This window comes from Geotrypetes seraphini, chromosome 12, assembly GCF_902459505.1.
Source record: "Geotrypetes seraphini chromosome 12, aGeoSer1.1, whole genome shotgun sequence".
Taxonomy (NCBI): domain Eukaryota; kingdom Metazoa; phylum Chordata; class Amphibia; order Gymnophiona; family Dermophiidae; genus Geotrypetes; species Geotrypetes seraphini.
The window spans coordinates 108,554,143-108,580,090 of record NC_047095.1 but is presented as its reverse complement, the minus strand read 5'-3'; the positions used below and the strand labels follow the sequence as shown (position 1 = coordinate 108,580,090).

Sequence of the window (25,948 nt, the reverse complement as noted above, 5' to 3'; positions counted from 1 at the left end):
GATACCAAACCCTTCCTCGCTACCCAAGGAAACCAGACTCCAACAGCTTCTCAACTGGCAGACCACTTCAAACATAAAATCATCACAATCAGATCCACATTCAACAACTCTCGAAACATCATAGAAGAGATACTAATAAAACCCACAATAGACGAAGCCATCGCAGCAGATAGGATCTGGACCAACTTCCCAATAACACAATGGTCAGACCTAGAAACATAGAAACATAGAAAAAGACGGCAGATAAGGGCCGCGGCCCATCTAGTCTGCCCACCCCAATGACCCTCCCCTATTTATCTCTGTGCAGAGATCCCACGTGACGATCCCATTTCTTCTTAAAATCAGGCACGCTGCTTGCCTCGATCACCTGAAGTGGAAGTCTATTCCAGCAATCAACCACTCTATCGGTGAAAAAGTATTTCCTGGTGTCGCCGTGCAATTTCCCGCCCCTGATTTTCCATGGATGTCCTCTTGTCGCCGTCGGACCTTTGAAAAAGAAGATATCTTCTTCTACCTCGATACGGCCCGTGAGGTATTTGAACGTCTCGATCATGTCTCCCCTCTCTCTGCGTTCCTCGAGTGAGTATAGCCGTAATTTATCCAGCCGTTCCTCGTACGGGAGATCCTTGAGTCCCGAGACCATCTGGGTGGCCATTCGCTGGACTGACTCAAGCCTCAGTACATCCTTGCGGTAATGAGGCCTCCAGAATTGTACGCAGTATTCCAGATGAGGCCTCACCATGGATCTATATAATGGCAAAATGACTTCAGGCTTGCGGCTGACGAAACTCCTACGTATACATCCTATGATCTGCCTAGCCTTAGATGAAGCCCGCTCCACTTGATTGGAAGTCTTCATGTCTTCACTGATGATTACCCCCAAGTCCCTTTCTGCAACAGTCCTTGCTAGGATCTCGCCATTTAGGGTATAAGTCTCGCATGGATTTTGGCTGCCAAGGTGCATGACTTTGCATTTCTTGGTATTGAAGCTCAGTTGCCAGGTCCTAGACCATTGCTCCAATAGGAGTAGGTCGTGTTTCATATTGTCCGTTGTGCTCTTGCTTGTTATGTTACACAGTTTGGCGTCATCGGCGAATAACGTTATTTTACCGCGAAGCCCCTAAGCCAAGTCTCTTATAAAGATATTAAAAAGGATCGGGCCCAAGACCGAGCCCTGCGGCACTCCGCTGATCACTGCCGTCGTTACGGAGGGGGTGCCGTTCACCACCACCCTCTGAAGCCTACCACCAAGCCAGTCCCCAACCCATTTAGTCAAAGTGTCACCTAATCCTATAGAACTCATTTTGCACAATAACCTGCGGTGAGGGACACTATCAAATGCTTTGCTGAAGTCCAAGTATACAATGTCCAAGGACTCTCCAACATCGAGCTTCCCCGTCACCCAGTCAAAGAAGCTGATCAAGTTGGATTGGCAGGATTTCCCCTTGGTAAATCCATGCTGACGGGGATCCCGCAGATTCTCCTCATCCAGGATCATATCTAATTGGTGTTTGATTAGAGTTTCCATTAGTTTGCTCACTATTGATGTGAGACTCACTGGTCTGTAGTTCTCAGCCTCTGTCCTGCAACCTTTTTTGTGGAGTGGAATGACGTTAGCCGTTTTTCAGTCCAACGGGACTCTACCTGTACTAAGGGAGAGATTGAAGAGTGCGGATAGTGGTTCCGCCAGGACGTCCCTTAACTCCCTGAGCACCCTGGGGTGTAGGTTGTCTGGCCCCATTGCTTTGTTAACCTTGAGTTTTGACTACTCACAGTAGACACTGCTTGTTGTGAACTTGAAGTTACTAAACGGGTCTACTGAGCCATCCTTTTTTTGTAGTTGAGGGCCGGAACCTGGCGCCTCGCGGGTGAAGACCGAGCAGAAGTATTCGTTTAACAGTTCAGCTTTTTCCGGGTCTGTTTCTACATAGGTCCCGTCTGGTTTCTTAAGGCTTACTATCCCGCTTGTGCTGCGGTTTCTGTCGCTAATGTATCTGAAGAAGGATTTATCGCCCTTCTTGATGTTCTTTGCTAAAGTTTCCTCCTTTCGGATTTTGGCCTCTCGAACTGCTGTTTTGAAGGCTCTTGCTCTAGTCAAATAGACTTCTCTAGAGTCCTGAGATCCTGTATGTTTGTAGGAGATGAACGCTTTTTTCTTCTCTTTTATGAGGTCCGAGATCTCCGCAGAGAACCATTGTGGCTTATTGTTCCTACGCCGTTTACTCCCTGATTTTATATAGCGATTGGTCGCCTCCTGAATGGTAGCTTTCAGAGTCGACCACAGTTCCTCTACATTATCTGTTCCTGCTTGGTTTTGTAGTGCTTGATGGATGTAATCCCCCATACCCTCAAAGTTGGCGTTCTTGAAGCTAAGGACCCTGGTCAATGTGTTAGTTTTGGCGAAACCCTTCCTGAGTTTGAACCATATCATATTATGGTCGCTGGAGGCCAACTTGTCGCCCACTGAGACCTCAGTGACACTTTCACCATTGGTAAGCAACAGGTCCAGTATTGCCTGTTCCCTCATTGGCTCCAATACCAGTTGCCTCAGTTTAGCTCCCTTCATAGAGTTCAATAGTCTCCTGCTGTTGCTGGATGCAGAGGAAAGTGTGTTCCAATCCACATCAGGCATGTTGAAGTCTCCTAACAACACTGTATCCCCACGCAAGGTGATATTCTCTATGTCACTGATTAGTTCTATATCTATGTCATCCTGTTGCCTTGGGGGTCTGTAAACTATGCCAAGATACAGGCATTTGTCATTCCCCCTAGCCAAATTTACCCCTGTGTACCTGATATCTGTGATTCTGGTGACTTTAATATCATCCTTAGTGTATAATGCTACACCACCTCCCATTCTGCTCTTCCTGTCTTGGCGAAGGAGGTTGTATCCTGGTATCACCTCGTCCCACCCGTGGGAGTCGGTGAGCCAGGTCTCAGATATCGCCACCACATCCAGGTCAGCGTTTCTCATTTCAGTCTCAAGTTCCAGGATCTTGTTGCCCAAACTATGGGCGTTGACATACATGGCCCTCCATGTAGCATGTTTGCTATGCCTCCCTGGGGCTGTTCCTGCTTGAGCTGCGTGGACCTTTTCAGTACTACTTGTAGTTTGTGTACCTTCCCTAGACCCAGTATTGCAAAGTGTACCTGCCCTAGGTTCGAAGGTGTTTGTACTCTGTGGAGGAATAACTGTTTGAGCTACTTTAATTCTTTTAGTACAGCTTGCAATGTGTGTACCCTCCCTAGACCCGGAATTACAGTGTGAACTTACCTTAGACTTAGAAATGTGTGTACTCGCCCCATATTTAGAAATGTGTTTACTCATCACAGACCCAGGCCCAGAATTGGTGTTTGCTTACCCCAGTTTCAGAGAAATGTTGATGACATAGCTCGTCAGATAGGTTGTTTGTGTTTGTGCTTGTACCCTCCCCTAACATACCTAGTTTAAAGCCTTGTGAAGTAGGCGGGCCAGTCGGTGTCCAAGGACGTTCTTCCCTCTTCTGGTCAGGTGTAGCCCATCTGGTCCCTGTAGTCCTAGTAGTGTCTCTCCATGTTGCAGGAACCCGAAGTTCATCTCCTTGTACCAATCTCGCAGCCAGTCATTAGTCCTCTGGATGCAATCCTCCCTGGCTCTGCCCTTGCCCCTTACAGGGAGGATCGAGGAGAAGACCACCTGTGCATCCATCCTCCTCAGCTTCTCACCCAGGGCTCTGAAGTCTGCCGGTATGCTATCCTGGGTGCTCCTGGCGGTGTTGTTTGTTTCGACGTGGATAAGGATCATGGGGAAGTGGTCCTGAGGTTTGATGAGTCTATCCAGGCAAGCGGTTACATCCCGGATCCTGGCCCCTGGCAAACAGCAAACCTCTCTTGATTGCAAGTCTGGTCTGCAGATTGGTCCCTCGGTGCCCCTCAGTAGCGAATCTCCAATGACAACCACTCTGCGCTTCTTAGGGGTGGTTCGATCTGGTGTCTCTAGAACTGGAATCTCCTGTTGATCATCTCTCTGTACCTCGTTGTCAGGTTCGTCCTGTAGCAGTTGGAATCTGTTCTTCAAGGTGATCTGTGGGGTCGATGTAGAACAGCCCTGTGTGTGAGAGAAAGAGACAGAAGATGAGGAAGGTCTTCTGCGTTTTCCTGTGGAGGAAGTCACCAGTTGACAGGAGTCAGTGTTCCCAGCCTCCTCCTGTATTCCGATGGTTGGTCTGGAGGTATCAGGATTGGTAGTTTGTTTGGGTGTCGCGGGTATGGCCACATTAGGTTCCTGTTTGGTGATCTGGGACAGTTCCTGGATGACGCCGTTGATGAAGGTCTCGTCGTCTCAGATGCTTCTTAAGGCTGGACCTCCTCTCTCAGGTTCCTCAGCTCCAGCAAAAGGTTTCCATCTAGCTGATCCGTTACATCTGTCTGTGTAGCAATTGTAGACATCTTCGAGGGGATGGCCTCGGTCTGCACAGAGACCTCCGTACTCCGTCCTGGCTGCCCCTCCATCTGCACATGTGCCGTAGCCACCCCCTGGATATCCTCGGTGACTGTACTGCCTGTCTTGATTGAAGTCTTGCTACCTCTGGTTCTACCTGCCATTTTAGAAGGTGTAAATTAATTAGATATCCCCCGCCTTTTTTTTTTTTTTTAGATAGTTAAAGTTAAAGTTTTTGTTATAGGTTAGATAGTGTTGAGGTTATAGGTTACTAGTGTTGAGGTTTAAGAGATATAGTCAGTAGTCAGATGATTGTTAGTTAAGACTGTCTGTGTCTCAGTGGGTTAGGGAGGTCTAGAAGGTTGAGGAAAGTGACTGGTGCGGTCTGCCTGCCTGAGTGTTTGGTGGTTTGGTAGAGAGTGGAAAGATTTGTTAGGAAGTTGGAAGTTTAGATTGTAGTTAATTTGGTATTTAGTAGTTGTAGAAGCTCAAGTACAGATTAAAGTTGAAGGTTATTCCTTTGAGGCCCTTCTTGAGGCCCTTCGCAAAGGCGCTCTCACTAAGGCAAGCGCCTTTGCCGCTCACCTTCGCCGCACGCCGAACAGCTGCGCGCCGTTGGCTCGACCCCTTTTATGGGGGAGTCAGCTGGTGACGTCGGGGGGTGGGCGGAGCTATCTCTCGCCTCTTTCCCCTCGACTCTGCTGGGTCCGCTCCTGTCCTGCTTTCTCCTCTGCCTGCTCGGCTGCTTTCACTCGCTCTCCTCCTTACTTTGGACCCCCTCTGCACAGTCTGCCTCTCTCTCCGCTTCACTGAACTCTTTCCTCCGCTTTCAGCTCCTCCCTGTGCCTCTCAGCGCTCAGACTGCCTCTCTCCCTGCAGCTACTCGCTATCCCCGCTGGCTTCCACCTTCTCCCCACGTGCTTCGGGTCAGCTAAAACTGCTCAGCACCTCCTAAATGCAGTAAGAAAAGAAGAAAACAGCTGGTCCCCTTGCCGTTGGCTCGACCCCTTTTATGGGGGAGTCAGCTGGTGACGTCGGGGGGGTGGGCGGAGCTATCTCTCACCTCTTTCCCCTCGACTCTGCTGGGTCCGCTCCTGTCCTGCTTTCTCCTCTGCCTGCTCGGCTGCTTTCACTCGCTCTCCTTCTCCTTACTTTGGACCCCCTCTGCACAGTCTGCCTCTCTCTCCGCTTCACTGAACTCTTTCCTCTCTGCTTTCAGCTCCTTCCTGTGCCTCTCAGCACTCAGACTGCCTCTCTCCCTGCAACTACTCGCTATCCCCGCTGGCTTCCACCTTCTCCCCACGTGCTTCGGGTCAGCTAAAACTGCTCAGCACCTCCTAAATGCAGTAAGAAAAGAAGAAAACAGCTGGTCCCCTTGCCGTTGGCTCGACCCCTTTTATGGGGGAGTCAGCTGGTGACGTCGGGGGTGGGCGGAGCTATCTCTCGCCTCATTCCCCTCGACTCTGCTGGGTCCGCTCCTGTCCTGCTTTCTCCTCTACCTGCTCGGCTGCTTTCACTCGCTCTCCTTCTCCTTACTTTGGACCCCCTCTGCACAGTCTGCCTCTCTCTCCGCTTCACTGAACTCTTTCCTCTCCGCTTTCAGCTCCTCCCTGTGCCTCTCAGCGCTCAGACTGCCTCTCTCTCTCCAGCTACTCGCTATCCCCGCTGGCTTCCACCTTCTCCCCACGTGCTTCGGGTCAGCTAAAACTGCTCAGCACCTCCTAAATGCAGTAAGAAAAGAAGAAAACAGCTGGTCCCCTTGCCGTTGGCTCGACCCCTTTTATGGGGGAGTCAGCTGGTGACATCGGGGGGTGGGCGGAGCTATCTCTCGCCTCTTTCCCCTCGACTCTGCTGGGTCCGCTCCTGTCCTGCTTTCTCCTCTGCCTGCTCGGCCGGCTGTACAAAAAATACAGCAAATCTTCATGTGATTTGAACAACTGTCCGCCTTATCTACTAGCTACAGCATCCACTAAATTCATATCTTGTCTCACGCTATGGTTGCAAGCCACCCTCAGGGAAGGTCAGTTCCCTCCGGAACTTGGCGAAATCATAATCACTCCCATACTAAAAGACCCCAAAGGCCCAATAGACAACCCAACAAATTATAGACCAATCGCTTCTATCCCACTATACGTCAAACTAATAGAGGGTCTAGTAGCACAATATCTCTCCAATTACCTAGAAGACCACCACATTCTGCATCCAACTCAATCTGGATTCAGAGCTAATCACAGCACTGAAACACTACTGATATCTTTACTAGATATAGCCCGACAGCACCTCAGCAAAGGAAACAAGTTACTAATCATCCAACTCGATCTTTCAGCAGCATTTGACTTAGTAGACCATCCCATACTACTCCAGATACTAGATGCCATAGGAATATCAGGTAAAGTTCACAACTGGTTTCAAGGTTTCCTTAAAACAAGATCACAAAGAGTCAAGTCAAATGATCTTTTATCCGACCCTTGGACAAACCCCTGCGGAGTGCCACAAGGATCCCCACTATCGCCCATACTATTCAACCTCTTCATAGCTTCCTTAGGCACAGCCCTAGATGCTCTCAATATAACATCTTTCAGCTACGCGGATGACATAACCATCCTTCTCCCCCTCGACATCCAAGACCAAATCTCCAATGATGCCTGAAAACACTGGAAACTGTAGAAAAATGGATGATGAACCATAAGCTGAAACTGAATGCAGAGAAAACCAAATTCCTACTACTAGAGAAGGAACAAAAACCATCCAAACAGAACTGGAAGTAAACGCAATCAAATATCCAATACAGAGCACCCTTAAAATTCTGGGAATACAATTAGACAGATGCTGCACAATGCAGACACAAATCCACAAAATCATACAAAAAGCATTCTTCACCATGCGAAACCTAAGAAAAATAAGAAAATTCTTTAGCAAAGAACACTATAAGATCATTATACAATCCCTCATAGTATCTTAGATTACTGCAACAGCCTCTACCTACCATGCCCAAACAACATGATAAAACAACTACAGACCGTTGAGAACACAGCCATCAGACTCATCTACTCACTTAGCAAATTTGACCACATCACCGCCGCCTATGTAGACTCTCACTGGCTTCCGATAAAAGCAAGAACTCAATTCAAATTCTACTGTCTACTATTTAAAGTAACCCATGGTACTGCCCCTAGCTACCTAAACAACCGCCTATACCGCTACCGCTCACCCAGAACAAGGAGAACTCAGAACCTATTCACCTTTCCCCCTCACAAGGGTACCCGACGTAAGAAACTTTATGACAGCCTACTAGCGACACAGGCAGTGAAAATTGACCCTACCATCACCAAACTGATGATCAAAACAACAGACATTAAAGTGTTTCGAAAAGAAATCAAAACATTTCTATTCAAAAAACACTTCCCTACTTACTAATCTCCTCCCTAATCGCACATGCTTTCTTCCCCGTGAATAACACATTAGTCAACTCCTCGAACCATACCTACCAAAATATATTCAGATTCCTAAATAAGCAACTACCATCTGTATCCAATAAACTTCTTCCCTCAATGTTAGGTAATTTTCTTCTGTTACCCGAATATATTGTTATTTTCCACTGTATTCTGTAATTACTTAAATCTTTGCTATGTAATTCTCTCGGAAAAATCCAGATATCTTCTAATTTGTAATTCTCTACCGTATCATGTAACTTATATGAATCTTTGTTATGTAATTCTCTCGGAAATGTCCAGATCTCTTCTAATTTGTAATCCGCTTAGAACCGCAAGGCACAGGCGGAATAGAAATCACCAATGTAATGTAATGTTCTTTGTTAAGATATATTATCTTTAAATGTAAGAAAACCTTCTTCCATACCTTTCTGTGTGATTTTCTGAACACCTTGCCAAATTCAAGGTAAGTGATTTATAGGTGGAGAAATCATCGAGTTGTCTGCATATGTTAGCTTTGTCTTGTATAACAACAGCCCCACCTTTTCCTCTTTTAAAACCTTTGTTAACACTTGGAATACTTCTGATCTGGTCTTCAACAATGGTACTTTTAAATATACCCATGCCTGATGTATCTATTTGTATTTATTAACTACTTTCGCATGAAGAGATTAACCCAAAGTGTTTCACAATCCATTGAATAGAAATCAGCTGCTCTTTAAGTATTTTTCCTATCTGTCCCTGTAGGAACATAATCTAACTGTGGTGCCTTGGGCAATAGAGTGCTAATTGACTTATCCAGAGTCACAAAGAGCAGGCTAAGATCAAACTTGAAACCTCAGGGTGAAGGAAGCGATCAGAGACAAGAAAACTTCATTTAAGGAATGGAAAAGGTCAAAAACAGACGAAAACTGGAACAAGCACAAACAACATCAACCCAGGTGCCATAAGGCGGTAAAAGGGGCCAAAAGAGACCACAAGGAAAAAATAGCTCAGGAGGCGAAGAACTTCAAGCCGTTCTTTCGATATATTAAGGGGAAACGACCCAAGAAAGGAAGTGGTGGGACCGTTGGATGACCATGGAGTAAAGGAACAGCAAAAGAGGACAAAACAATTGCCAACAAACTAAACACATTTTTTGCATCTGTATTTACCGAAGAAGATGTATACAGCATACCAGAATCCATCAGGCTATATGCTGGAAACAAAGACGGAAAGCTGACAGGATTGACGGTCAGTCTAAAGGAGATGTGTAAGCATATTGATAGGCTTAAGAGCGATAAATCCCCGGGACCAGATGGCATCCATTCGAGGGTCATCAAGGAACTGAAAGGGACCATAGTAGAACTGCTTCAACTAATAGCCAATCTATCAATCAAATCAGGAAAGATTCCGGAAGACTGTAAGGTGGCGAATGTTGCGCCAATCTTCAAGAAAGGTTCGAAGGGAGATCCGAGAAACTGCAGACCTGTGAATCTGACCTTGATACTGGGAAAGATGGTAGATCACTGATAAAGGACTGCATCATTGATCACCTTGACAGACACGGGCTGATGAGGACCAGTCAGCACAGTTTTAGCAAAGGCAGATCGTGTTTGACAACTTGCTGCACTTCTTCGAGGAAGTAAACAAACAGATAGACAAGGGTGATCCGGTTGACATTGTATATCTGGATTTTCAGAAGGTGTTCAACAAGGTTCCGCATGAACGACTACTTCGGAAAATTGTGAGCCATGGAATCGAGGGTGAAATACTCACTTGGATTAAAAACTGGCTGGAGCATAGGAAACAGAGAGTGGGGATAAATGGGCAATACTCTGACTGGAAGAGCATCACCAGTGGGGTGCCGCAGGGCTCGGTGCTTGAACCCATGCTCTTTAACTTCTTTATAAACAATCTGAACATAGGTACGATGAGCGAGATGATTAAATTCACGGACAATACGCAGGGAGATTGCGAAGATCTGCAACGTGACATAATCAGGTTCGAGGAATGGGCATCAACATGGCAGATGAGGTTCAACGTGGATAAGTGTAAAGTGATGCATGTCGGTAACAAAAATCTAATTCATGAATACAGGATGTTTGGGGCAGCACTTGGACAGACCTCCCAGGAAAGGGACTTGGGAGTTCTGATCAACAAGTCGATGAAGCCATCCATGCAATGTGTGGTGGCGGCAAAAAGGGCAAACAGAATGCTAGGAATGATAAAGAAGGGGATCACAAACAGATCAGAGAATTTTATCATGCCGCTGTACTGGGCCATGGTGCACCCTCACCTGGAGTACTGCATCCAGAACTAGTCGTCGTACATGAAGAAGGACACGGTACTACTCGAAAGGGTCCAGAGAAGAGCGACTAAAATGTTAAGGGGTTGGAGAAGCTGCTGTACAGCGAAAGATTAGAGAAACTGGGCCTCTTCTCTCTCAATCAGAGGAGATTGAGAGGGGACATGATCAAAACATTCAAGGTACTGAAGGGGATAGACTTGGTAGATAAGGACAGGTTGTTCACCATCCCCAAGGTAGGAAGAACAAGAAAGCACTCTCTACAGTTGAAAGGGGATAGATTCCGTACAAACATAAGGAAGTTCTTCTTTACATAGAAAGTGGTAGAAAGCTGCAACACTCTTCCGGAGGCTGTTATAGGGGAAAACATCCTTCAGGGTTTCAAGACAAAGTTAGACAAGTTCCTGCTGAACAAGAACAGGCGCTGGTAGGGCTAATCTTGGTTAGGGTGCTGGTGTTTGACCAGAGGTTCCTCTGCGTGATCAGACTGCTTTGCATGATGGACCACTGGTCTGACCAAGCAGCGGCAATTCTTATGTCCACCTCCTAACCATTGTGTTCAATCCTTTAGCTAATTTTAAACATTTTCCTTATTTTATCATAGCCACCCTTTCAAAAATTAAGGGCTCCTTTTACAAAGGCGTGCTAGCGCCTAAACGCACACAATAGCATGCTCTAAATTGCCACACGCACTAGCCGCTACCACCTCCTTTTCAGCAGGTGGTAGAATTTTGGCTAGCGTGCGCTATAGCTAATCCTTCGTAAAAGGAGCCTTAAATGTTGCTTCAATAGATTTCCTAGATTTTCAATAGATTTCCTAGATTTGTTTAGTAACTTTACTCTAGATCTATAAAGCCCAGTATCCTGTTTCAACAGTGTTCATCCCAGGTCATAAGTACCTGGTAAAATTCCAATAAATAAAACAGATTTTATTCTGCTTATCCTAGAAAAAAAAGTGAATTTCTCTAAGTCCAACTCAATAATAGTTTATGGACTTTTAGGAATTATCCAAACTTTTTAAAAACTTTGCTAAGCTAACTGCTTTCACTACATTTTCTGACAACATCAGACATCAGGGCTCTATCTGCCTCTTATGTCCTGCATGTGGGAGGCTACCCAGGAGGATTTGGATTTCAGCTTTCTACCCAAGAGTCTATATTTGGCTTCAGAACCTCCCTCACAAATTTTTCTATAATATTCTTATCTAAATGTCATTGCATTATATCATACCCACTCCTTATTTCTTATTGATTGATATATTTTATTTTAATCCCTTTACCTGTGGATAGTGATATATCCTGACCATACTGGACATCTGACTTGATTCTTCTGGTGGAAGGCCTTCAATGATAGCAGCCAGTATGCCAGATGTTTTGCAGTGGTAATTAAGAGGGCAGACATTCATACCTGTAAATATATCCATGGCATCCCAAAACATATAGAATGGCACATTGTAAGAGTTATACAGATAGAACCCTAGTGTAAGGTTGGGTAAGAGCTCCGAACTGTTGTTAATTTCCTCCACTGCAGAAATAAAGGCCAGGTAGTCATAATAAAGTGATGGATTATACCTGCAAGGACAATGAAGAGTAAACTGTTAAAATAACTCACTGAAAGATGGATAGAAAATGGTAGATCTACTTTTTTAAAGGCTGACAACAAAATAAAAAAGTGTAAAGGAATTGTAAAAATAAAAGTCTTTAAAAGGTGCCAAATTGTCACTGCTAATTACTTATATATAGGCATGGAGTGGCATTAAAAAAAAGGATAAGTCCAACTTGGATGTTTCCAGATGAACGTCCAAAGTTGGAGGTACAAAAATGGCCATTTTTAATTGGCAAACTGCTGAAAATCATCTACTTAGACATCTTGGCCACTGGGACATCTAGGCCACCAAAATGTCTAACTTTATATTCCATTTTCAATCAGAAAAACAACCAGGTGCAAAATGTCCTAGTCTTGACCATTTGGATGTGGGTGGGGCCAACATCATATGTTTATGTTTCTTATGAATTTGATATACTGCTCTGGCATTGACTAATCTAAGTGGTTTACAGATAGAAGAATTTACATAAAACTGAAAATAGAAAAGAACTCCATAAATTAGATAGGACAGAGAGGGTAGATCAGAAAAGATAGACAGGAAAAAACAGATCCAATAATTACAATGAAAAATCATAGAAACATGATGGCAGATAAAGGCCAAATGGCCCATCCTGTCTGTCCATCTGCAGTAACCATTCGCTCTTCCTCTCTCTTTCTAAGAGATCCCACATGCCTATCCCAGGCTTGCACAATGTTAAAAATCTGCACAGAAAACCCAGTAGAGGTCTTACATTATCAAATTGGTTTTGTGGCACAATAAGGGGAGGGGAAAATCCCTCAAAAGCCTGGTTGAAGTATAAAGTTGTTATCTTTAATTTTTTTAAAATAAGCTCAGTAGGAAAGCATGACTTAGAGTGACAAAAGGTACCCAGAAAGATGAGATGACCACTGGAGGGTGGTCTAGGCGCCTTGGCCAATCAGACCTTAGACTTAGTGGGGATGGGCGGACCCGCTATGCCTAAAGCCTGATTGGTCCAGGCTTCTAGAGCCTGGGCCAATCAGGCCTTAGGCTTCGGCGGGATGGGCCGGGAAAGGGCTGGCCCCTCCTCATTTCGACGAGGCAGGCCTGCCGGCTGGAAGGGCAAGACCCGTCTGGCCAAAAGAAAAGGTTAGTTTGGTAGGGTGGAGGTTTGGGGGCTGTTAGCGCGGGGGGGGGGAGGGTGCATCTTCGGGCAGGAGGGATTGGGCACCCTCCTGCCAGCGATCGATATTGTCGGGGGGGCATCTTCTGACAGGAGGGTTTGGGCACCCTCCTGCCAGCGATCAGACAGGCGGCCGCGGCCCACTATACTTATAGCGGCAGAGAGATCCCTTGCCGCAATAAGTATAGCGGCCGCGTCTACTTACAATGTAGACCAGCATTTTGTTGGCCTACATTGTAAGCGTCTCTTCCTCTACTAGGGAGACGCGTAGGGCCGCCTAGGTTCGCCTAAGGCCCTTAGGCGAGCTTAGGCATCTTGCGAGCCTCCCTAGGCTCCCGGAGGTGCCTTCAATATAGGCGGCCTGCCTGGGGAGCATTTTTTTTAAAAACGTGCATCCCGATTGGCTGATTAGACAGTTGTAGGACGCCTATAGCTGCCTAAAATCAGGACGCATTTTGTACAATCAGGGCCTTACTCTCCAACAGCTAGCAAAATAAATATGAACTGCTTTTAAGAAGCGATCCCCTCTTTTGATGTTCTACCCTCCCCTCCTTCTCCTCCTTTTTTAAAATTTGTTTTTAACGATGTAATTATTAACTTTCCCCTCCCCCTTTACCCTCAAGCTCATGTTTGTATTTGCAATTTGTCCATATACTGTTCACATCTCCCCTTCCCCTATAATAATATATTTTAACTTTCCATTTTTAGCATTGTAAACCGGCCAGATATCTATCTATGGTCGGTATATTAAAATTAATTAAACTTGAAAAATAATCTGTAAAAGTTAAGTCTCTTATCGAGGACTGCCAAATCACAATCATACCTTCAGGCCCCACCCATGAAAAAGGCCATTCCCTCAACCTGTTTACATCCTCTCCCCCAAACCTAATAATCAGGGCCAAGTGGTCCCCTGTCCCATGGACAGATCACTTTCTCTTAGAATTCTGCCTAAACCTAACTGATATAGACCTGAACTCCAAAGCCACCAAAGATGCAAGATTAGTCCGCAAAAAACAAGACCTGATGTCTTTTGAAACTTAGTATCAAAATCACTCCCTCCCCCCATGAATAACACCACCTCAATGATAACCATCTGGAACAAAATCATAGCCAAAACCCTGGATACTGTATTAACCCTCCACCCATGCATAATAAAATCAAACCGAACTTCGCCCTGGTTTACGGAGTCCTTTATACTAGACAAACAATTATGCAGATGTCTAGAGAGGAAATGGAGGAAAAACAAGATATCATAACACAGAACACAATGGAGAATAGCCATAAATAAATATAAGGATAATATATCTAAAACAAAGAAAAAGTACTACGCCAGTAAAATAGGAGGCAACACAACTGACAGCAAAAAACTGTTCCGCCTAGTACGACAACTGATATCCCCCCAAACCAAGAATTTGCAACCCTCTCCAATAAAATCTCAGCCCAAGAACTAGCAGATTTCTTCCTCAACAAAATCAAATTGGTCCAATCGGAAGTTGCTAAGACAGCCACAACAAACACTTCCCAACCCAACTATACAAAATACACTGAACTCATAAAGCTGATCAGATCTGGTCTTCATTCACCAACCTTTCCATCCCCAACACCAATAGACTATTATCAAAACTAGCCTTGCAAAGCATCCCTCTTGACAGCTGTCCTCCAAACTTTCTGCAGCTCCGCATCATATCATTAACTGGATCACCAATCTACTAAATAGTTCCCTAAACCAAGGGCATCAACCCAAAGAAATGGGAAAAATAGCCTTAACCTCTATACTGAAAACAGCTCAAGCAGACCTCTCTATAGCACCCAACTACAGACCGATTGCTGGTATTCCGATCCTTCCTAAAATCCTTGAGTCAACAAACAGCTAGCCTCTTACATAGAGCAACATTCATGCCTCCATACATCCCAATATGCCCTCCTGAAAAAGCATAGCATCAAGCTCCTCATCATCACTCAAACCACTAAAATCAAACAGTTTTTAAGCTCGGGTCATCAGGCAATACTGCTTCAATTTGATATCGCCGCAGCATTCAACTCAGTGGACCACCAATTACTCATAAACAAACTCTCAGAAATCGGAATAACAGGGACTGTACTAAAATGGTTTGCCAACTTCCTACAAAATCACGAATACCTGGTCAAAAGGCAAGAATCATACTACAACCCATGGAAGGCATTCTGTGGCATCCCACAAGACTCCCCATTATCCCCAATCCTATTCAATTTATTCATGAGCTCGCTGGGACACATCAAAATGGTAGATGAAACTGTACTATCTTATGCCGATGATATTCTCCTCCTCATCCCCATAATCAAAAACTAACCTAATATTTCTGCTGAACTTCCAAAAGGGAAATTATGAAGGGATGAGACTCATGGTGGGGAAGAAGATTAAAAAGAGGATAAGCACTATAAAAACACTAGAGCAAGCTTGGTCCCTTTTTAAGAACATAGTCACCGAGGCGCAAAATCTACATATACCACGTATCAACAAAGGATCCAAGAGGAAAAAGAACAAGGAACCAGCATGGCTCACTGTAGAGGTGAAGGAAGCGATCAGAGACAAGAAAACTTTATTTAAGGAATGGAAAAGGTCAAAAACGGACAAAAACTGGAATAAGCACAAACAAAATCAATGCAGCTGCCATAAGGCAGTAAAAAGGGCCAAAAGAGACTATGAGGAAAAAATAGCCAAGGAGGCGACAAACTTCAAGCCGTTCTTTCGATACATTAAGGGGAAACGATCTGCTAAGGAAACAGTGGGGCCGTTGGATGACCATGGAATAAAGGGAGTGCTAAAGGAAGATAAAGCAAACGCTGACAAACTGAACTCATTTTTTTCATCTGTATTTACTGAAGAGGATATACGCAACATACCAGAACCCATCAGGCTCTATGCTGGAAATGAAGTCGGGAAACTGACAGGACTGACTGTCAGTCTAGAAGAGGTATACAGGCAGATTGATAGGCTAAAGAGTGATAAATCCCAGGGACCAGATGGCATCCATCCAAGGGTCATCAAGGAACTGAAAGGGACTATAGTTGAACTGATTCAACTAATAGCCAACCTGTCGATCAAATCAGGAAAGATTCCAGAAGACTGAAAGGTGGTGAATGTTACGCCGATCTTCAAAAAGGGTTCGAGGGGTGATCCAGGAAACAGACAGGTGAGTCTGACCTCGGTACCAGGAAAAATGGTAGAGGCGCTGATAAAGGCCCGCATCATTGATCACCTTGATGGTCACGGTCTGATGAGGACCAGCTAGCACGGTTTCAGCAAAGGCAGATCTTATCTGATGAACTTGCTGCACTTCTTTGAGGGAGTAAACAGGCGGATAGACAAGGTTGACCCGGTCGACATTGTATATCTGGAATTTCAAAAGGTTCCGCATGAATGACAACTTAAGAAAATTGCGAGTCATGCAATCAAGGGTGAATTACTGACGTCGATTAAAAGCTGGCTGGAGCATAGGAAATAGAGAGTGGGGTTAAATGGACAATACTCAGACTGGAAGAGCATCACCAGTGGGGTGCCGCAGGACTCGGTGCTTGGACCCATGCTCTTCAACATCTTTATAAATGATGTGGACATTGGTTCGATGAGTGAGGTGATTAAATTTGCAGACGATACAAAGTTATTTAGAGTAGTGAAGACACAGGGGGATTGTGAAGATCTGCAATGTGACATAGTCAAGCTTGAGAAATGGGCATCATAGAAACATAGAAAATGATGGCAGAAAAGAGCCCATCAAGTCTACCCACTCTATTGACCTTCCCCCTAACTACCCTGTTAGAGATCGCACTCTGATGACCCATCCCCTTAACTCTACCCTCTTAAAGATCCGACATGAGCATCCCATTTATTTTTTAAAATCTGGCATGCTGCTGGCCTTGATCACCTGCACTGGAAGCTCATTCCAATGATGAACCACTCTTTCGGTGAAGAAATACATCCTGGTGTAGCCATGAAATTTCCCGCCCCTGATTTTCAGCGGATGCCCACTTGTGGCCGAGGGTCCTTTAAGAAAGAAAATATCATCTCTCACCTCGATACAACCAGTGATATACTTAAATGTCTCAATCATGTCTCTCCTCTCCCTACGTTCTTAGAGAGAGTATAGCCGCAATTTGTTCAGCCTCTCCTCGTACGAGAGATCCTTGAGCCCCGAGACCATCCTAGTGGCCATTCGCTGGACTGACTCAACTTTCAGCACATCTTTACGGTAATGTGGCCTCCAGAATTGTACACAGTACTCCAGATGAGGTCTCACCATGGTTCTGTACAATGGCATTATGACCTCGGGCTTCCGACTACAAAACTTCTACGGATACAACCCAGCATTTGTCTAGCCTTGTTTGAAGCCTTCTCCACTTGATTGGTAGTTTTCATGTCTTCACTAATGATCACCCCTAAATCTTGTTCTGCTGCAGTCCTAGCCAAGGTCTCACCATTCAAGGTGTAAGTTCTGCACGAATTATTGTTGCCGAGGTGCATGACCTTGCATTTTTTAGCGTTGAAGCTCAGCTGCCAGGTCGAGGACCAATGTTACATCAAAAGCAGGTCCTGGTTCATACTGTCGGACAAATTGCTTTTGCTTACTATGTTACACAGTTTAGCGTCATCGGCGAATAATGTTATTTTACCTTGAAGCCCCTGAGTCAGGTTTCCTACAAATATGTTGAAAAGAATTGGGCCCTGTGGCACTCCACTGGTCACCTTCGACGTCTTAGAGAGGGTACCATTAACTATCACCCTCTGAAGTCTACCACTTAGCCAATCATTGACCCATGCAGTTAGTGTTTCACCTAATCCCATCAATTTCATCTTGCTCAATAACCTGCGGTGTGGGACGCTATCAAAAGCTTGACTGAAGTCCAAGTACACGACATCCAGGGACTCTTCCAAATCCAGCTTTCTTGTTACCCAGTCAAAGAAGCTGATAAGATTGGATTGGCAGGACCTACTTTTGATGAATCCATGTTGGTTGGGATCGCGTAAATTCTCCTCGTTCAGGATCGTGTCTAATTTGATTAGTGTTTCCATGAGTTTACTCACTATTGATGTGAGACTCACCGGTCTGTAATTCACAGCCTCTGCCCTGCAACCCTTTTTGTGCAGAGGAATGATGTTAGCCGTTTTCCATTCCAAGGGGACTCTTCCCGTACTCAGGGAGAGATTGAAGAGCACGGATAACGGTTCCGCTAGGACGTCACACAACTCTTTGAGCACTCTGGGGTATAGATTGTCCGGTCCCATGGCTTTGTTCACCTTGAGTCTTGATAGTTCAACGTAGACGTCGCCGGGTGCAAACTCGAAATTCTGAAACAGGTCTTCCGAGGTTTGCTTTGCCTGCAATTGTGGGCCAGACCCCAGTGCCTCGCAGGTGAAAACTGAGCAGAAGTATTCATTTAGTAGTTTGGCTTTATCTGAATCTGATTCTACATAATTCCCGTCTGGTTTTCTAAGGCGTACTATCCCATCTGTGTTTCATTTTCTGTCACTAATATATCTGATGAAGGATTTGTCCCCTTTCTTAATGTTCTTTGCTAGATTTTCTTCTACCCGAAGCTTGGCCTCTTTGACTGCCGTTTTGACAGCTGTAGACTTAGCCATATATTTTATTTTAGCCTCCCTTTTCTCCAAATGTTTGTAGGAAATAAATGCTTGTTTCTTTTCTTTAACGAGGTCTGAGATCTCTGTGGTGAACCATTGGGGTCTATTGTTTCTTTGCCATTTACTTACTGATTTTATGTAGCGGTTTGTTGCTACGTGTAGGGTAGATTTCAGGGTTGACCACATAGCCTTCACATTATCGGTCACAGCTTGGTTTTGAAGCGCCCGATGGATGAAATCTCCCATGCGTTTGAAGTCAGTGCCTCGAAAGTTGAGTACTTTTGTTGTCGTGCTTGATCTAGTGAAACCTTTCCTGAGGTTGAACCAAAATGTTGTGGTCGCTGGAGGCTAGCTTATCACCTACCGAAACTTCCGAGACGCTTTCTCCGTTGGTGAGTACCAGGTCCAGTATTGCCTGGGCCCTAGTGGGCTCCAATACCAGTTGCTTGAGTCTTGCTCCCTTTATGAAGGATAATAGCCTTCTGCTGTCACTGGTAGTCACTGAAAGTGTGTTCCAACCTGCATCAGGCATATTGAAGTCCCCTAGCAGTACAGTGTCCCCCCGTAAATTGATACTCTCTATGTATTTGATTAATTCTATGTCTTTGTCTTCCATTTGGCTTGGAGGTCTGTATATTACACCAAGATACAGGCATTTTTCATTGCCTCTGGCCAGTGATGCATGTCGGTAACAAAAATCTCATGCATGAATACAGGATGTCTGGGGTGGAACTTGGAGAGACCTCCCAGGAAAGAGACTTGGGAGTTCTGATTGAGAAGTCGATGAAGCCGTCTGCGCAATGTGTGGCGGCGGCAAAAAAGGGCAAACAGAATGTTAGGAATGATTAAGAAGGGTATTACAAACAGATTGGAGAGGGTTGTCATGCCACTGTACCGGGCCATGGTGTACCCTCACCTGGAGTACTATGTCCTGCACTGGTTGCCGTACACAAGAAAGGACATGGTACTACTCGAAAGGGTCCAGAGAAGAGTGACTAAAATGGTTAAGGGGCTGAAGGAGTTGCCGTACAGTGAGAGATTGGAGAAACTGGGCCTCTTCTCCCCTGAAAAGAAGAGACTGAGAGGGGACTTAATCGAAACATTCAAAATAGAAATAGACTTAGTAGATAAAGACAGACTGTTCACCCTCTCCAAGGTAGGGAAAACGAGAGGGCACTCTCTAAAGTTGAAAGGGGATAGATTCCGTACAAATGTAAGGAAATTCTTCTTTATCCAGAGAGTGGTGGAAAACTGGAACGCTCTTCTGGAGTCTGTTATAGGGGAAAACACACACTCCAGGGTTTCAAGACAAATTTGGACAAGTTCCTGCTAAACTGGAACGTATGCTGGTGAGGCTGGACTCATTTAGAGCACTGGTCTTCGACCTGAGGGTTGCCGCATGAGCAAACTACTAGGCAGGATAGACCACTGGTCTGACCTAACAGCGGCAGTTCTTATGTTCTTAAAAATTCTCAAACAATATAGATAAAATTCAAATCCGGGCAATGAACAACAAGCTGAAACTGAACGCCACCAAGACCAAAGCCATTGGTTTCCACACCGCACAACAGAATGTCATTTCTAACCTCACTCTTCCATCAGGCATCACTCTCATCATGGAAAAATCCACCAAGGTACTAGGATGCATCTTAGATGATACTCTCACAATGGAACCACAAATCTCTAACCTTCAGAAAAAGACCATCTATACTATGCGTCAACTGCAAATCACAAGACCATACTTCCACTCACACTATTTTGCTCTGATCGTCCAGATAATGGTCCTACCACAACTGGACTATTGCAACTCCATCTACCTCGGCATCAACACTACTCTCATCCGCAAACTGCGACTCATCCAGAACACAGCCATTAGCCTAATCTCCAAATTAAAGAAATTTGATTTAATCTCAACCTTTATCAGGCAACTACATTGGCTCCCAATTTCATCCCAGATAATTTTCAAATCGTCATGTATCCTACACCAGATTCTATTCAGAAACTTAGCAGCCCCTCTTATTCAATTATTTTCTACTGCTTGGTCAACATCAAAAAGAATCCTTAATAGAATCCAACTAAACCTGCTATCCACAAAATGCCTCCACTACAAATGAATTTTCCACTTTATGCTAACTTATCTGGGTGTAAAAACCTGAAATGACCTACCAGAAACCATCAGGAAAGAAACACTACTTTCAGAAAAAATCTGAAGACTCACCTCTTTGACAATTAACTGTCTTCAATTCTATATAGCATTCCCTACTTCTAGGTCCTTCCTCTTTCTTCTCCATGCCCCTTTTCCCCACTACTTCCCTTTCCTGTTTTATCTGTCGCCTTGAGCCTGTATAGGTATGCATGACTCACAAATGGAAGATTAGATTTGAGACCTTTGGGGTGATAGTGACCTAAAATCTAAGGGCAAAGAAACTGTGTGACAAGGTAGAGGCTGTTGCCAGAAGGTTCCTAGGCTATATAGAGAGAGTTGTAACCAATAGAAGAAAAGAAGGTATTGATGCCCAAGTTCAGGTCATTGGTGAGTCCCCACTTTGGGTATTCAATTTTGGAGAAAGGTAACAAAAATAGTAGGAGATTTGCACCAAAAGATGTATGAGGAGAGACTGGAAGCCCTGAATACATATATATATATATAGATATATTTATATTGTGACCGGGCCGGTTCCTGAGTTGGTGGGAAGCCGGGCCCGGGCCTCAGGTAGATTTAATGTAGTGCCTTTTATATGGCTGGTGAAATGAAAACCCGGAAGACGGATCTTCTAAGAACTGGATTCAAGTTTATTAAAGTTTGCAAAGGACAAAATATCTGGGAACAGGTAATCAGTTTTGCACATTCTCAAAAGCCCCCTATGGCTTAAGTCCTTAGGCTCTGCCTGGAGCTTCCAGGTCCCAAACACAATGCCAGCTCAAACAAAAACTGAAGAAAAAGGAAAAACCCAAAGGTTTGGCTTCCAAGCTTTCTGCCAAATGCTTCAGGTCTGGTAAGCCATTCCCAGAAAAAAAAACCCAAATTAATTACCCTCCTTTTTACTAGTCCTCTGCAGGAATGGTAACTTAAATTTTCCGGTAAGGATTTCTTTCCCCTTGGAGAGGACTGCTCCTGCCCTGCCCAAGCCCTGCTTGTGTTCAGGGTTTCCAATCCTGGACTGGATTTCTGGGGGAAGTTTAGCATGAATACTATATCTCACTCTCCCCTATCTCCATGGCCTCTCCAGGTTCACACTCTTCAGCAAGATTGTTCATTTCCCAATCATTAGTCTCTTCGCCCAGACTATTTCTCCACCCGGTAACTTCAGGCACTCTCTCCCAATTACCTCCTTGCCTGTGGGTTAGCTCTTTACTAACCGGGTCTCCTTCTTGCCAATCTCTGGGATCACCCTCCCAGGGTTTGTCCGTCAAAGTGAGATACCTCCCCGGGCTCTCAATCCCCCTCCTGCTGGGCTGTTTCCAGGATAGGGTCCTAGGCTGAGGCACTGGTACTCCTTGGTACCTGCAATCTTTCCTGGCTGCGAGCTGATTGGGATTAGCCCCAGATGTGCCCCCTAGTGGCCTCCTGCTAGTCTGTATTAGAGACTTTTTAACTTGCACTCCCTGAAGGCCAGCCCCACCCTCTCCTGGGTTGGGCTTTGGTTTCCCAGTCGGAGGACAGGAGTAATAGGTGGAATACTTAGGTGACAAGGCCCTCCCCCTCTGACTCTTGGGCCGTGCTATCTACTGTTTTTTCTCTTCCCTTCCCGGCTGTACTGGCTGGCCCGGCTCCGTGACAGGTTTTCCCGGGACCAGGACAGAGTGCATGATGGGTCTTGTAGTTCTTTTGGCTGGGACAGGGGCTTCCCTGTCACAATATATATATTGTGATTGGGCACAGCCATGCTGGGCTCAGCAAGTGGCCTTACCCAGTGTAAACAAAACCTCAGCTGAGTGGTTACGTGAAGTTCTATTGGTAGCTTGGTATTAGAATAATAATAAAAACCGGTCCAATGACAGAGGTGAACTTTACTGGTATAATTTATTGATCAAAATCGAAACAAACTTTTAAATAGGCTTCTTCAGGTTTGCATCACCTGGTATATCATTGCAGCATTCAAAACACAAACAATTGTCAGTTCCAAGCCCAACTATCTCAAAAGTGGAAAAAACTTGTCCCAGCTGTAAAATTTTCTTCACACAAAAATTCAGCCTTCTCTTAATCTAGTACACAGTCCAAATTTTATCCCACCTCTCCTTAACAGGAAAAGATTAGCTTATTTCCATTTCTTCTATAATGGGCAACTCTGTTTCTTCTATCTCCATATTATAAGCAAGGTCCTCCTCATCAGCCATCTCATTGCCTTGACCAAACACAGACTCACCGTTCTCTGTGGCTTCTAGCTCACCAACCTCTGCTTGGGCTGGTAGACTGTGGCTTCCTGATTCTCTGGGCTGGCCATCTGTGGCTTGCAACCTGCTGACTGGCTCTGGCTTGCTGGGTCGGGAGCAGGTGTGTATTCTGAGGCTGGCTCTCCAACTGCTTCTGGAGCTGGCTCCCCTGCTTTGAGAAAACTACTCATTTTTCTTTCGCTGCAGGGAGCTGATTAGATCTCCCTGCAGGTGTATTAGAGTAGGCTGCTTTCAGAGAGTTTCTCACCTGGCTTAAACCAATTTGACCTAAATACAAACAACCCAAGTGGTCTGAATAACAATTACTCATACAAAAGGCTATATCCCACTAAATGCGATAAATACAAGCAAAAATTATTAATCCAGGAAAAGGAAAATAATCTATTGTTACAACCCTGCTGTGACTAAATATTGTTTAACATTGCTATACTCGCAAAGGTAGAGAAGTTAAAGGTAACTAAATTACTTATCTTAAGCAGTTTTCATTATAGCTTGAAAGTCCTATAATATAAAACCTTGATGTCTTTTGGCCATTAGCCCTGAAGCAGTGGATGTACTTATTGCCCACGAAACGCTGGCCGTGTCGGCGGCATAGCCATTGTACAGTCATTATAGGACTTTCAAGCTATAATGAAAACTGCTTAAGATAAGTAATTTAGTTACCTTTAACTTCTCTACCTTTGCGAGTATAGCAATGTTAAACAATATTTAGTCACAGCAGGGTTGTAACAATAGATTATTTTCCTTAGGGTCTATTTAAGAAAAATTCTAAGATCAACCCCAGTAAAATTTAAAATGAAGTTTTAAGTATAGACTTTAAGGTTTAAACCTATATTATAAAATTAAAAATATTAAAAAATTAAAAAGAATATTAAATTAAGAGTTTCTACAGGTCCCAGGTTTTTCTGGCCTATGATTGGAGCATGGAGTGGTAATACTACGCTGACAGTCTAGTCCATGATAGGACTTTGCGTAGGCTCCAATTCTGAGGCCTTTTCCTGGATTAATAATTTTTGCTTGTATTTCTCGCATTTAGTGGGATATAGCCTTTTGTATGAGTAATTGTTAAACCAATTTGAGCCTGATTGGGAATGGCGTGTATTCCAACCCTGCTCTTTCCTTTCCCTGGCTCTATGCCTGCTGGGAGATGTAGTCTTTCCACTTGTTTTCTTATAACTGGCTTAAGTAAAGCTAAACCAGATCTGCCTGCTTTAGGCAGAGCTTTAGGATGTTTCATTGCTGGAAGGCTTGGCTTGTAAGTATGCCTAGGGGCTTTTTTGGGACTCTCCTTAGGAGGCTTAGGAATACTTTCAAGGGTTTTAACCCCATTTCCCTTTTCTGACAAGGCTTCCTGGCTAGGAAAAGGGGCAGCCCTGTGACATACCTCCCCCTTAAAACCTGGTTTAGATTTTTCCTTGGTGGGGGTACCGGTCTGTTTGTCCTGCCCATCTTAAGATCCCCTGGGTCATCCCAAAACCACCCTCCTATGTCACTGCCAATGCCTGTAGAATCTAGTCCATGAATTCCCCTCTCTGTGGGTTCTACCACCTCTTCCTCCTCTATTATGGGCACACATATCTTCTCACACAAGAGTTGAGCTATTCTATCTCCTTCTCTGACTTTATAGTCTTCTTGACCTAGATTAAACACCAGTATTTGTATGACCCCCTGATAGTCAGAATAAATTACCCCGCTCCTATATGCAATCCATTCCTAATTGCCAGCCCTGAGCGAGAGGCAACACCGCCATAGTAGCCCTTCCCTGTGCAGCAGCAGCATTTCTCCCCTTCACTGAGCAGCAGCAGTCCCCCCACTTCCCTGTGAAGCAGCAGCAGTCCCCCCACTTCCCTTTGCAGCAGCAGCAGCATTCCTCCCACTTCCCTGTGCAGCAGCAGCAGCATTTGTCCCCCTTCCCTTTGCTGCAGTAGCAGCATTCCCCCCTTCCCTGTGCAGCAGGGTAGCAGCATTTCTCTTCCACACAGCCACCGCCGCTGCTCCTCTCACGATCCGTGCCTGCATCAGAAGCCTTCTCTCTGATGTGGCGGAAGCCTTTTCTCTGACGTGACGTCAGGGAGGCTTCCAATACAGGTGCAGCTTGAAATCTGGTCACTTTCAGGGGTAATTTTCAGCTTGGGGAAAAGCCAGAAATCAAATGGAGCCATGTCGGGAGAGTAGGGAGCCTGAAGAATCACAAGTGTGTTTGGCCAGGAAACTCTGTATTAAATGTGAAGAATGGGCAGATGAGTTATCATAATGGAGCTGCCAATTACCCGCTGCCCACAGGTCGGGCTGTTTGCATCTCACAGCATTATGAAGTCGATGCAGAATCTCTTGGTAGTACCCCTTGATGATTTGATGATCCTGCCTCACCAGGTTCCTCACTTGGTCAATGACAATCTCATTTCTGGATGTTGAGGGCCTACAAGAACATGCTTCACCCTCCACTGATGTGCGGCCATCTCTGAAGCAGTTGTACTCCTTTATCTGTGTAGTGCCCATTGCTTCACACCTGAAGGCCTGTTGAATCTGGTGGATCATTTCCACTTGGGAATTTCCAAGCTTTACACAAAATTGAATACAGTAGCGTTGTTGAACTTTTTCTGACATTTTGTCAAAAATGAAAATCGGACAGCGCTCACTTACACTTCTTCATTCATCAGCGGTCTGCCAGCGACTGACATCTTCTGTAGGTAGGAATAAATTCCAAGCATGCGCATTAGGATCACCTACATACGTGCACCAAACCATGCCTCCCTAGCTTTATTTGTTTATGCAAGAAAAATTAAGGTGTGATACTTTTTGAACAGCCCTCATAAATTTGATAAGTGCTAAAGAACAATGTTTTTAAAAAAATACACATATAGGCCCCCTTTTACAAAGGCGCACTAAGCATTTTAACGTGGATTTAGCGGGGACTACATCAACGCTTGCGCTAATGCATCCATAGGATAACATGCATGTGTAAGCGTTTAAGAACATAAGAACATAAGAACATAAGAACTGCCTTCTCCGGATCAGACCTTCGGTCCATCAAGTCCGGCGATCCGC

General features: G+C 44.8%; 1 protein-coding gene across 1 annotated transcript in view; it reads right to left on the bottom strand.

Moving 5' to 3' along the window:
• Nucleotides 1–23,070, bottom strand: part of LOC117346274 (vomeronasal type-2 receptor 26-like) — a 70,132-nt gene extending 47,062 nt beyond the window's left edge. The window contains exons 1-3 of the mRNA XM_033915675.1: nucleotides 22,897–23,070; nucleotides 20,294–20,382; nucleotides 11,418–11,709 (exon numbers count right to left, since the gene is read on the bottom strand). Coding sequence (XP_033771566.1) covers nucleotides 11,418–11,709; nucleotides 20,294–20,382; nucleotides 22,897–23,070 — 555 coding nt within the window. The remainder of the gene's footprint in view (nucleotides 1–11,417; nucleotides 11,710–20,293; nucleotides 20,383–22,896) is intronic.
• Nucleotides 23,071–25,948: the final 2,878 nt, after the last annotated feature.